The sequence below is a fragment of the Arachis hypogaea genome, chromosome 10 (assembly GCF_003086295.3).
Source record: "Arachis hypogaea cultivar Tifrunner chromosome 10, arahy.Tifrunner.gnm2.J5K5, whole genome shotgun sequence".
NCBI lineage: Eukaryota > Viridiplantae > Streptophyta > Magnoliopsida > Fabales > Fabaceae > Arachis > Arachis hypogaea.
In genome coordinates this window covers 17,069,286-17,083,578 of record NC_092045.1, presented here as the reverse complement: position 1 = coordinate 17,083,578, position 14,293 = coordinate 17,069,286, and the positions used below count along the sequence as shown (strand labels likewise).

General features: G+C 31.4%; 1 protein-coding gene across 1 annotated transcript; it reads left to right on the top strand.

The window, feature by feature from the left end:
• Positions 1-6,637: 6,637 nt before the first annotated feature.
• LOC114924527 (protein FAR1-RELATED SEQUENCE 5-like) lies at positions 6,638-13,379 on the top strand. Its single transcript, XM_029289372.1, has 2 exons — positions 6,638-6,685; positions 12,636-13,379. The coding sequence occupies exons 1-2, from the start codon at positions 6,638-6,640 to the stop codon at positions 13,377-13,379; spliced, it is 792 nt and encodes a 263-aa protein (XP_029145205.1).
• Positions 13,380-14,293: the final 914 nt, after the last annotated feature.

Genomic DNA, 14,293 nt, shown 5'->3' with positions numbered 1-14,293 from the left:
TATTTTTGACTGATTATTCTTAGAAGAAAAAAATATCAACGAAGTCTTCTAGGATAATAGACGTGAATACATTACTTTTAGATTAGCTTCTATGATTAGAATAAAAGAGTTTAATTTAAACTTGCGTCTATTATCATGAAAAAAATTATTTATATTTTTTTTCTTTAAAAATTAATCTGTTTAAAGTGTAAAATTTTAAATATTTGTCACTTTATTTTAAATTTTAATATACATGCCAATATGGATTTTTTAAAGTTATGATTTTGAGTTATAACTCATATAACTCTTTTGAATAAGTTCGTAAATTTGTCAAATTTTTAAACACGTTAAATTTAATCCTAAAATAAGTTTATGACAAATAATAAATTTACACATGTATATTTCTTTCAGAACTAGGGTAGCAATGGATAGGGTAGGGTAGGATTGGCTTACCCGCGAGTTGAGATTTTTATATAAACTCAATCATATTCTACTCGCGAGTTGAGAATATCCCAACTCTAACCCTACCCGCTCTCAACCTGCGGGTACCCGACTCTACCCGCGGGTTATAAAAAAGATGCAAAATTATTATATAATTCCATGATAATTTAAAATAGAACTGACTTTTATGTAAAAAAAATATTAAATTATCAATTAACGATCTTTTTTTAGTGGCTAAGGATCTTTTACATTTAGTGAAAAGTTTTTGGTTCAACATCCACTTGAAACATATTTTTATATAAATATATAACATATACATATATGATACGGGTTGACAACCCTACCCGATCGGGTGGGATCGGATTGGATACCCGCATATAGGGTACATGTTGCCACCCTATCCAGAACCATTAAAACCAACTCAATATCACGTTATATATCATACATTTTCATACATTGGTACTATCTTCATACCTTCGGATCACATTCATACTGTCACATACGAGGAATTACTTGTGATTTTTTTTTGTTTTCATCATGTCCTGCTCTCTTTTGGATCCATCCAAGAATCTAATTAGAATTGAGTTTTAACTCTACTCTTAATGTTTTTTTTTATGATTTTTCCATTTTCATATTTGGATTATTACTTATTTGATATATGACGTATTTGATATTTGTATAGTTTCATTTTCATATCAAACAACATTATTTGGAGCGACCAAAAAATATCTTTCCACCTGTGTTTTGAACTTTTTTAGGATGCCTAACATTTACATTAACCTAGTAAAATAATGTTTTTACCTCAATTGAACCATTACAATTGCAAGGGATTTTCAAGCAAGAAATGGTGTTTTATGCAACATTTTTTCATTAAACGAGGATTCGAACTCTTGACATTAAAAAAGGCTAACACTATGGCACTGAAAGAAAAATTTTTCAGTTAGTGCTGAAAGTATGTGTCCTAGAAAAAAAAGCAACACGTGTTTATTTTGTTGATAAAGTTTCGAAGGTAATTAATTAGTTGAAGATGATTATGATCTTGGGCCTTTTTTGACGGTCCAGCAACAATTAGGTAAAATAATTGGACTGACTATGGTTTGATTTTTTTGGTTATATTATTGAACAAAGATGAAGTGATTAAAATATATGATGGGCTGTATTGGCAATGGGGTTAAATACAGGATTTATTTTTTAAATATATTTTTGAAAGTTTTCTATTGAGTTGATAATTTTTGGTCAGTTTGATATAATATGCAATTTTTTTTATTGAGAGAGATGGTAATTGTTAATTTAGTTATTGAAATTATCATGACAAAAAGAAACTAAAATTGTAAAAAAAAATTATTATATTAAGTGTGTGTTTAGATTGAAGTTTGTAAATGATAGCTTGCATAAAATTAATTTTGATTAAAAGTGATTTGAGAGTAGCATGATTTATGTTTATCAAGTTTTTATATGGATTGTAGTAAATTAAAAAGTAGTTTAGATTATATTACTCAAAATCACTTTTAAATAAAAAATTATTAAAAAAGACATGAACTTAAATAGTTATTTGATATTATGTTTTCTTTTTATTTTAGGTATTTAAATAAATTTTATTAATCAAGTTTATAATAAAAATTAATATTTACTTATTGAATTAAAATTAACATAAGAAATTAACAAAATATATTTTATATAAAAAATATAAATAATATACGAATAATATATGAAAATATACTTTATGAAATTAGATTATTCATAATTTATTTAGTACTATTTTGGATTATAAATGTTACTTTATTCTATAGTCAGGGACGGATCCAGAAATATTATTATGGGGAGGGGGGACAATAACATAGATAATATTAAAAATTATGTAAAAAATTATATAATATAAGATGTATTACAAAAATATACCGATAAAAAATATATTTTAAAGTACAAAAAATATGTGTGTACTTTTTACTAACGAAGTTGTCAATTTTTCGTATCATAAAATTTATCGATAATAGAATTTGTGTCAAATTTTTCAGCAATTTTCTTTTTAATATAATTAAAAGACAATTAGCAAAAATTCATTTTTTATTTTGTTTTTAAGTTATTTTTCACAATATTTATAGTTAAAAAAGATCTCTTAATTGTAGCAGTTGAAATAGAGAAAATTAATACTAAATAAATAAAAAAAGACAGTCACAAAAAGAAATGGAATTCACTTCATGAAATTTGAAAATTTTTATTTAATTAAAAAATATTAATAATAATATCTTTTTCATATTTTTTTAATATTGTTACTTACTTTTTAGATATTAGAAGTCATTAATATTTAAATTGGACTCAACTTTTATTTATACTAGACTAAATACTAAATATTTTTTTTAAAAATTAAATTATACATAATAACTTATTACTATTAATTTTTTAAAAAAAATTGGGGAGGCCGAGGCCTCCACTCGCCCCCCTTGTGTCCGTCCCTGTCTATAGTTATAGTTAGTTTTTATTTACTTTGTCCTTTATTTTTTTTCGTAATTTCTTTAGTATTCATATTTTTTATGTATATAATTATTTTTTATTAAATTTTTATTTTTCCTTATACGAATCCTTGTCTTCTATTTTTTTTTGTTGTACTTTATTTTTGATATGTACAATTTTTTTTTATTTGTTTAGCTCAGTCAAAACTTGTAATTGTAATAGTTGTATATTATGTTTATTATTGTAATTTTTTTATAATATAAATTATTCACCCTACTAAAAAAAATAAAATAAATAAAAAATTAATTATAATTAACAATATAATTATACCAATAAAAAATTTATAACCCAAAATAATACTAAATAAATAATGAGAAATCTAATTTAATGAAGTATATTTTCATATATTATTTATATTTTTTATAAAAAATATATTTTGTCAATTTCTTATGCTAATTTTAATTCAATAAGTAAATATTAATTTTTATTATTAACTTGATTAATAAAATTAATTTAAATACCTAAAATATAAAGATAAGATAATATCAAATAACTATTTAAATTCATGTCTTTTTAATAATTTTTATCTAAAATTGATTTTGAGTAGTATAATCCAAACAACATTTAATTTACTACAATCTATTTTGATTAAAAACTTGCCAAACATAAACCATGCTAATTCCAGCTCACTTTTAATCAACATCAATTTTTTAGTCTACAAACTTCAATCTAAAGTTCTAAACATACACTTAGTAATAATAAATTCTTTTTTACAATTTTAATTTTTTTTGTCATGACAATTTCAATAACGAAATTAACAATTAGTATCACTCTCAATAAAAAGAAAAATAAACTGCATACTTTGTCAAACTGACCAAAAGTTAACAACTCAATAGAAAACTTCCAAAAATATATTTAAAAAAAAAAACTCATTTATAATTTCATAGCCAATTCAATCCGTCATATATTTATTCACTTCATCTTTGTTCAATAATACAACAAAAAAAAACCAAACCTTATTGTGAGTCTAAATATTTTTTGGATGCTAAAAAAAAATCCAATACCATAATCACCATCATTAACGTATTTCTTTTCATCAACTGATTAATTATACTTAATCCTCATACATCACACTCTGTTATCACGCAGGAATTGTCCGAGACTTTAGCAACAACTTAAAACACATGTTCCTTCTTCCCCTATGCCACCTACTTTCAGCATCAGCAAAAAAAATTTTCCTTTCAGCACGGTAGTATAACACTATAACTCAAAAAAAAAAAAAATACTAATGTAAACTTCTACACAAATTAAACTACTCTTGATTGACTTGCCTCACCTCAAGTTGAAAGGCTACAAACAAATAAAGTAAAATAATAATGAGTTAAAAAAGCAACTTATAATGTATCTCAAATATCTGTACATAATTAATATTCAAAATTAAAATTCATATGAGTCATTTTTAGATTTGAAGAGTATGAATTTAGTGTATTATATTTATGAGTATTAAGTGAGTAATGAATTATAAAATGTAATAATGTACATAATGATGTTATTATAACAATAAATGAAATACAACAAATAAATATGGTAATATTCTACTTCCATATCTACATATATGATTCCTGTGATCCAATATTATGATAGTGTCCTTATTCAGTGGCATCAATAATCACATTATTTTTGGTAGCATCGTGTTGAAATACAGATATTCAAAACTTAATCCAAATAATTATCCACACATGGATTGTTAAAGTATTCATTAAAATGCTTTTGAATTAGTACCACCACCACTGATAAATTGTAGGTAAACACCACAAAAATGGATAAATTGTGGGTTTTTTTTAACTAATGACAGTATTTTAACTCTTACAGAATATGTTAAAACACTTTAAAAAAATGATGCAATTTTGTGTCCTACAATTAAGTTACATAAATTTTGTGAAACTCGCATTATATGAGGAAATTATTATTTTTACTCTTTAAAAAAAATCAATTTTCTTTAAAATAGTAAAAAAAGTGAATATTTTAAAATTCATTTTATTTTATTGAAAATTAACTTTTTTCTAGAAGAGACACTTACTAAATGATATAAAAACATATATATATACCTTGTATTGTCTAACTTAAAACTGTTGCAGATCTTATAGCTAGACCAGCCACATATACACATAGAATCATTGATACCAGCCACATACACATATAGAATCATTGATGCCATCTACGGGTGAACGCGGATCGAATATAGTTAAAATCTCGATCCAATCCGTATTAAAATTATCGGATCGGATCGGATCTAATATCCAGAGTTTTTAAATTTGGATCGGATATTGAATCGAACATCGAATATATCCGTAAAACACAAAAATATTTTTAAAAGCTTATTTTTATTTGAAAATAACAATAAAATTCTTTTTTTCTATTCTTTTAAATATGCTTACTCTTAAAATAATATTAAATATATTTTTCTTAAATAATAAAATTAAAATAATACAACATATATGATAATTATTAGTTGAAATAAAACATAAAACGAATATTTACTTATTTATTTGTTTATTTATTTATTTTTGCGGATCCGCGGATATGAGGATCGGATATAAAACTCGCAATACCTACATAAAATCCGCAATCCAATCCTATTAGTGTGTGGATCGGATCCATATCCACAATTTTCAGATTGAATTTGAATAAATACCGCAAATATACAGATCGAATCTGATCTCACATTATTTCTGGTAACATCGTGTTGAGATACAGTTATTCAGAACTTAATCCAAATCTTCATTCACACATGGATTGTTAAAGCATTCATTAACATGCTTTTGAATCAGCACCATCACTGATAAATTGTATGCGAGTACCACAAAAAACAATAAAGTATGTTTTTTTTAATTAGCGGCAATTTTTTAACTCCTGCAGAATGTGTTAAAACACTTTAAAAAAAGATGTAGTTTTGTTTCCTACAATTAAGTTACATGGATTTTGTGAAACTGGCGCTATGTGAGGACATTATTATTTTCACTCTTTAAAAAAAATAATTTTTCTTAAAATAGTAAAAAAGTGAATATTTTAAAATTCATTTTATTTTATTGAAAATTAAATTTTTTTTCATAAGAGACACTTAAATGTTATAAAAACATATTTATACTTTGTATTGTGTAACTTGAAACTATAGCATGCAGATCACTTATAGGCACATAGATACATAGAATCATTGATGCCAGCTAGGAGTGAACGCGGATAAAATCGGATGGGATATGGTCAAAATCTCGATCCGATTCGCACTAAAATAATCGGATTTAATATCCGCAGTTTTTAAGGATGGATCCGATCTGTGGATCGGATATCAGATGTAAGACCCAGAATTTTCGAAAAATCTTATTATGAGATTTTATTTTCAGAAATTATTTTATTAGGAGAAGCCTTCGCCGTCATCGTTCTGTCTCAACCTGGCGCTGCCGTCGTTGTCGTGAGGTATGCACCACCATCATCATCCTCTTCGCGAAGCCATTGTCACCAATCGAAGTTGTCACGTGTGTGGGGTGGGGGGGGGAGGACGCCGCCAATTCTACCTAGGACCATCGTCGCCGCCGCTACAGTTGATGGAAGCCACTGTCGTCACTGGGAGAAACTAAATAGGGAAGAAGAGGCCACTGTTGCTACTCCAAGCGATAGGAAGAGAAGCGTTAAAACATGACTCAACAGAGAAGGAGGAAAAGGGGGTTGTAGCCGCCGTCGCAGGAGGGATGTCCCGCCGCCATCGAACATGCCGCCACCAGTCACAACCGTCGGCGAAATCGGGACAGATTCACCGGTAACTCTGCTTCTTCCTTTCTTGAATTTGTTCTGCTTCTATTTTGTTCCAATATTTTTATTATTATTGGTGTCTTCGCTGCCTTAAGCACTCGGAGTAATGCTACTGACGCTAGGACGAATGCGCTGGTCTGATTTCTATTCTTCGTCGTTCCATCATTTTTCTTTTCCATAGCTACTGCCATCGTCGTACTTCTGCCGCTGGGAGCTGACACTGGAGCTATTTTTAATGATTCTGGTCAGATATCTTCTTCGATTCTAGTCTATTTACATGTTTTACTGTCTTTGCCATACTTGTTCTGATTCAATTTTTGTATGTATTCTTGTCTTGGGTTTCTTGAAACTGTTTTAGCCATTGTAATTGCAATTTGTAATGACGCGGTCACTATAAGAGGCATCAGAACTGTTGCTGTTCCTGTGGAAATTAATGCTATCACTACTGCCATGAATTAAAAGGAAAGGAAATTGTCACGATAAGTTTATGCAAACTTGGTTAATCGAGGTAGGGGATTATTTTAAAAATTAAAAATATTTTGGGCTTGAATACCTGATGATTTTAGTGAATTAATGCAAATGAATAAATATCTGTGATGTAAATGATTTTCTACTGTGATTGAAAGGTTATATTTGTTGGTGAATTGGTTGATTTCTGAATTTTTGGTAAAATGGATTGAATATGTTGATTTTGGTTTTCTTTGATTGAAATCGATAATAATTGGTCTTGCATGACAAATTTAAAAATGTTGACTTGAAATGCTCATTTTGTTGAGTTGAGGTTGAAAAGAGGGAACCCGTGCTGGGTGATAAATTCTGGTTTTTAAGGGAGGTGCTATCCAAATTTTTCTAAGAATTTGAAGAAGTTTTGGTTATGATTTTGAAAATGAGTTTGATTTGAATTAATTATCAAAAGAGATAAGTCTTGAATACTTTTAAGGATTTTAAAGAGAATCAAATTTTTATGATTTGGTGGATTTGTGATTTTAACTTATTTGATTTTTAATAACAACGAAAAGAGATTTGATTAACTAGTTAAAAATTTTAAAATGTAAATTAACTATAAATTCAAAGGTTGGGAATAGGAGAGTTAGTTTGAGGTTTTAATGGAATTAAACATTAGAGTTGAAAGAACGAGAGTTATTTTAAATAATATGATGATAATTGTGTGATGTCTGACTTAGAGGTAAGTTTGGTAAATTATTTGAAGGTTATACTTGAAATTGAGATGTGGTTAGTGACAATTAGTTTTGATTGAGGCCTGATGATGATTTCGAGATTTAGAGAGAGGATAATGATTAAGTATGATTGAGGTTTGGTGATGATTCCGGTTGATTATAGTGATGTGGGATGATGACTCTGATTGATGATGATGGTTATGTTATTGATGACAAAATTTGTGATAAATGAGACATGATTGAGAATGATGTGGATATTGATGAATTATGATTGAAATATTCGTATGGCTTATGTATTTGAATTATCTGAGACACGAGTTTTTCTCAGTAGACGCAGTGGCTTGCCATCACTTGCTCCAGGTTGATACTCGATACTCTATTGACCTTTTGTCGCAAGATGTGACTGGGCACTTAAGCTCCATGGATTGGCCCTATGGGCGTGCATATATATTAATTTGAGCTTGAGATTTTCTCCATGGATATTTTTGAGCTTGGGGATGCACGTACATAAGGTCTGTCCAATGGTTAGCTACCAAGACAAGTCAGGTTAGCTATATAACCGACAGATGAGCTTATCAGCCATAAGATAGGCTTAGATCATATGCATTTGTATGTTTTGAATGAGTGTGTATTTGTTTTGGTTTGCCTAATTATTTAGCCATGTTTATCTTGTTTTACTTGTTGTACCTGAATCCTACCTGTGATCTCTTTGTTTGCCTTGATGTGTATATTTATCTGAGAGATCCTTTTTGGTGGAGGCGTGATGAAGGTGATTTATGATATGTGGTGATGGAGGTTGAAGTAGGATGGACTAGCTGTTACCTTATTATTTTGATTTATGTATATATTGGATATGAGTGAGTGATGTAAGTTGAATAGGAAGCCCTTAGGCACGTCTTTGGTCCTTTTCATTTCTTTAAACTATTTACCTTACTGATTTGTAACTTAAAGGATTTTTTACGACTTTTTAACGTAAATTTTTTCCACAAAGCTTTTCCAAAAGGTTATTTCAAGAATAAACTATTTATGTAATAAAATTAATTCTATTTGCAAGTATTTCTTTGCTTTGATGGTATTCCCTTCCCTACTGAGAACTTGCGAGGACAATGTTCTCACCCCTACAGATTTTCTTTTCAGTGACAGGTTTAGGAAGTTTTGGCACGAAGCCACGATTGAACCACAAGTTTATTATGTATGATTATATTTTATGAATTTGGTTTAGTTATTAGATTTTTTCCCTCGATAATTATTGTTTTGATTTTTAGAGGGGTAAGATCTGTATTTGAGAAGTTTTGAATAAGCCTATATATTTATTATTATATGGATATAATTATGTGATTATGTAGTTTAAAGTAAAGACTTTTCTATTTATTAATAAAAAAAATCCAGGTTGCACTTGCAAAGGCTCAATATTAAATAAATATAGTACTAAATTTAAAGGAGTAGAGGTAGGTGATGTGTGAGCATCTTTCCTATATTTTCTTAGTGAATTTGCATCTAATTTGTTGAGTTTAATAAAGAATTAATTATCTTTTAGCCAATATGGATGCTACTTTGAGTCTTGTGCAATTTTGTTTATTTTAGGTAGCATTCAGCTGGATTTGATGGAGTTTCTGTAGCACAAGAATCAAAGGAGATGGCAGCAAAGAGCGACACGTATGCGTTACTGATGCGTACGCATGATTTGGAGCTTTCCATGGCAACGCGTGCGCGTGACTGAAGCGTACACGTGATTTGAAGACTTGTGCAGTGACGCGTGCGCGTACCTGACGCGTACGCGCGACTCGGGAAAAGGACCATCGACGCGTATGCGTGACTGACGCATACGCGTGACGTGCGCCACATGCAGAAAATGTAGAAAACGCTGGGGTGATTTCTGGGCATCATTTTAGCACCCATGTTAGGCGCGGATCCAGTGAAGCCAAGTGGTCCCCATGTTACAAGACGCGGAGTAGTTAGTTAATTCTGATTTAAATTCAAATTTGATTTTAAAATAGAAAAAGATATTATTTTAATTTGAAAAATTAGATTTTAAATTAATTAGGGTTAGTTATAAAAAAGGAGAGACTTTTCTTCTATTAGGGGGGATCTCATTTTGGGGGATCTCATTCCGGGGGATTCCATTAGGAAATTCTAAACCAATTTACATTCCGCATTCCATGAGCAACTAAACCTCCACTGTTAAGGTTAGGAGCTCTATCTATTGTATGGATTGATACTATTATTTTTTTATTTTAATTCATGTTTTGATTTATATTTCAATAATTATTTTCGTTCTTTATTTTATGAATTTGGGTGGAACGGAAGTATGACCCATGTTCTAATTGAGTTCTTGTATAACTTGGAAAAGCTCTTTACTTGAACAACAGCTTGAAAACATATTATCCTGAATTTCTAATTGTTTGTATTTAACGGGATACGTGACATATAATCCCCTTATTTTTGGATAATTAGGATTCTTGTGGCATATAAACTGGAATTTGATCATCACCCTCTAATTGGAATTAATTGACCAAGGAATTGGCAGTCGATAAATTTTAGAGGAGACTAGGAAGGTCTAAGGAATTAGAGTCTAGTCACAAATAGTTTGCCATGAATTAAATCTTACATGACTAAAATAATTAATAAGAAAAGTCAATCAGAAAAATAGATAACTCTGAAGTCTTAACTGTTTCTCCAATATTTTATTTTCAACTTATTTACTTGCGTGCCTGCCTTATGATATTTTCAACTTAAACCTTTTGAGCATCTCAAAACCATTTTCTACTTGTCTAACTAAGCCAATCACTCAATTATTGTTGCTTGATCCATCAATCCTCGTGGGATCGACCCTCACTCACCTGAGGTATTACTTGGTATGACCCGGTGTACTTGCCGGTTAGTCTGTGGTTGTAAATTACCGCACTAGTAGGTAGCACCTGGACTTTTAGTGCGATCATGACGTGACAAAAGTTAGGATGTTACATTGGATATATCCACAAAACACAAAAATATTTTTAAAAACTTATTTTTATTAAAAATAATAATAAAATCCCTTTTTTCTACTCTTTTAAATATGTGTACTCTTAAAATAATATTAAACATCTTTTCTTAAATAATAAAATTAAAATAATACATATATAATAAGGGCAGTGCCATGGTGACGAAAGAAAAAATTTTCCTTATATGCTGAAGTAACGTGGAGAAGTTGGTTGGTGGACATGTGTCAAGTTGTTCCCTAAAAAATAGCAACTCTGACCAGAAGCAGAAAAAGCAAGTTGTAACAGGCAAAACAAATTAATGAGATGAGTATTATATTGTGTTAATTATTATGACTAAATATTTGGGCTATTTTTATTTCAAGCCCAATAAGATTTTTTGCAACTCAGTTATTTATTCAACATAAATGGTTTGGGATGCCGCCTTATCCCTCTCTGGGCTTAGTCCCAGTCTAATAATAATAATAATAACAATAATAAAAATAATAATAACTACTATGTGAAAGAAGTGTTGAAAGAATTAGGGTAACCCTGACTCTGTATCGGTGTTAGGAGGGGGAAGGCTGACGGTAGTAGACGGTGAAAGGGCTGAGAAATTGAAGGGCATGAAGGGAAAAGAATGGGAGTAGGGCTGATTAGTGTCGGTATCATTTAAGTCGGTAAGTTTTTCCAACAGAACACATGTATTTTGTATGTTGAAGATTATGGTTGGTTGTATGTTTATGCAAGGGTGTGTTTGAGTTGTGAGGTGGAAGAAAAGTTTAAATTAGAGTCAGAGATTTTTTTATTCAGAAAAGAGGATGCGATGAAAAATAAGCAAATGAAATTGATGCCAAATTTTCTTTATTTGTAAGTGTTGTTAGGGATTTATTGGTAATTCATATAATTTGTGATGTAAGATATTTTTCTGAGGTAATAATGGTTGAGAATAATTTTTTAGAAATAAAAAGAGCTTGTTGTTGTTGCTGCATGATTGATTGTAAAAATCTTTAGCCTAAGTTGATGAGTAAGTGTAGCGTGCTTTCTTCATATGTCAAAATAAAGTGATATTTAGGATAAGTGGACTTAATCTGTAGAGATGTAGGTATATCATGTATTGGGGTTGGTAAGTACTGCAAAGGTGTGAATTAGTGAGTATAGCGTGATGCTGTTCAGGAAACATTATGTTCTGCGACTCAGGTATTGTATTCGGAATTAATCAATCACATTGGTGAGGAGATTTTTTGTTGCTGTCTTAGTGATTAGTTAATTTTATTATTTATTTTGATGCAAATTTTCTTCCAGGGTTTTCGTTGTTGAATTTATTAAACTAAAAAATTCATTGAAAATTTTAATGGCTGAGAGTGGATATGAAATACTGGATGAAGAAGCCGGTGACCATGGAGATGTATTGCAGTAGAGTAAGGAAGAGATAATGAGTAAGGTATTCCGAAGCGAAGAAATAGCATATGAATTTTATAGGAGGTTTGGCAAATGTTTTGGTTTTGGTATTCGGAAGGGTGACTCGGGAAAAGATGAAAGTGGAAGGGTTATTCGTAGGAGATTTTTTTGTAACAGAGCGGGCTTGAGACAACGTCATCACTATGATAGGTTAGATAAGCAGAGAGGTCACAGACCAGAAATGCACACAAATTGTGAGGCAAAGTTGTCAGTCTACCTTGATGTGGTCAGTGGTATATGGAGGGTGAGAAAAATAGTCTTGAATCATAACCATGATTTAACTCTGGCATATATGGTTCATATGATGACAAATTTTAGAGAAATAAGTTGTTCTGCCAAGGCACAAATATGTGGTATGTAGGTTCATAGTGTTCCGATGTCTAAGATTCTGGGGTATATGGCTGGACAGGCTGGTGGCTATTCTCTAATGGGCTTCACTAAGAAGGATGCATACAATTATATTAACAATGCTAAGCGTGCAAAGATTATTGATGGGGACTCTAACGCCGCTGTTGTATATTTGGAGGAAAAAATGGGGGTCAATCCAATGTCGATGGCTAGGTATAATGTTACTAAGGATAATATGCTGGCCAATATGTTTTGGGCCGATGGTGGCAGTAGAGTTGATTACCAATACTTTGGAGATGTTCTAGCCTTTGATTCCACCTACAAGAAAAATAAATATCGGAGACCGTTGGTGATATTTTCTAGTGTGAATAACCATAAGCAAACGACAATATTTGGGTTTGGCTTGGTGTTAGATGAAAGCGTTGGGTCTTATAAGTGGTTGCTGGAAAATTTGTTGGAAGTCATGTGTAACAAGAAGCCGTCAATTGTAGTCACGGATGGCTGTTATTTGATAAAAGCTGCAATCAAGTCTGTTTTTCTGGAGGCAACACATCGATTGTGTGCTTGGCATATGGAGAAGAACGTAACCGCTAATGTGAAGGAAGAGGAACTGTGGCAATATTTCACCCGGTGGCTATACTCAGATATGGAAATAGATGAATTCGAGGTTGAGTGGGATGATGCCGTTGAAGAGTATGGGTTGCAAAATAGTTTTTGGGCCAAAAAAAACTTTTCAGAAGAGGATGATGTGGGCTGATGCGTATTTACAAGACAAGTTCTGTGCAAGTTTTCGGACAATATCCCGTTACGGAGGCATTAACGTGTACGTGAAGAATTTTCTTAAGTCTATGCACAATCTCCTTGATATGGTTCAAAATTTGGAGTTAGTCGTGCGAGAGTACCGAAATAACGAATTACTTGCACAATTTAGATTACTCCATGGGATGCCGATTATGACAACTTGTTTGGATCCTCTTGAAAAGCATGCTGCAGATGTATACACACGGGAGATATTCGTTGATGCAAAGAAGAAAATAGTGGGTGTCGGTGCAGTTAATTTTGTAGCCAAGATTAGACATTCAACTACAATGGTGTACACATTGGAGGAATATGGCGACCCAGGTAGAGAGATGATGGTGTTATACAATAGGGTTTTAAGGAAAATGGAGTGCCGATGCAATTTTGGGAGCCAAAAGGGAATTCCTTGTTGTCCCATGTTTTTTGTAATGAAGCATGAGCATTTGACTCAAATTTATGAAAGGCTGGTACTGAAGAGGTGGCGCAAGGATGCAAAGACGTTGGATAAATATGCCGAGATAACGGAAGTTGGTAGTGAAAGGAGTTTCTTGCTGCGCCATGGTGCATTTCATGTAGCCGTACAGTGGATGCTATATGTTGGAGCCAGGAGCCCATCGTCGTTCACACATGCTCTTAACGGTCCCCATACATCGTGTCAGGAACTGGATAGAGGCCATGACAATGTCTGTCAGAAGAAAGCACACGATAGGATTGATTTACATGACCCTGATGTGGTGAAGACCAAGGGTGTCCCTCGTGTTAGGAGGCAGGGCGGACGGAAGAGGCGCTGCATTCGTTGCCGGAAAATAGGGCACTACAATGCAGACCGTGCCTTTGTTTCAAAAGCTGAAGACAACAAAGATTTTGAGGCAA

Excerpts from the sequence above, each read along its gene's own strand:
- LOC114924527 (XM_029289372.1), top strand. The coding sequence starts at position 6,638 with ATGCCGCCACCAGTCACAACCGTCGGCGAAATCGGGACAGATTCACCG. Across the intron at positions 6,686-12,635 it reads AAATCGGGACAGATTCACCG|GTTCATAGTGTTCCGATGTC; the intron begins GTAACTCTGCTT and ends TGTGGTATGTAG.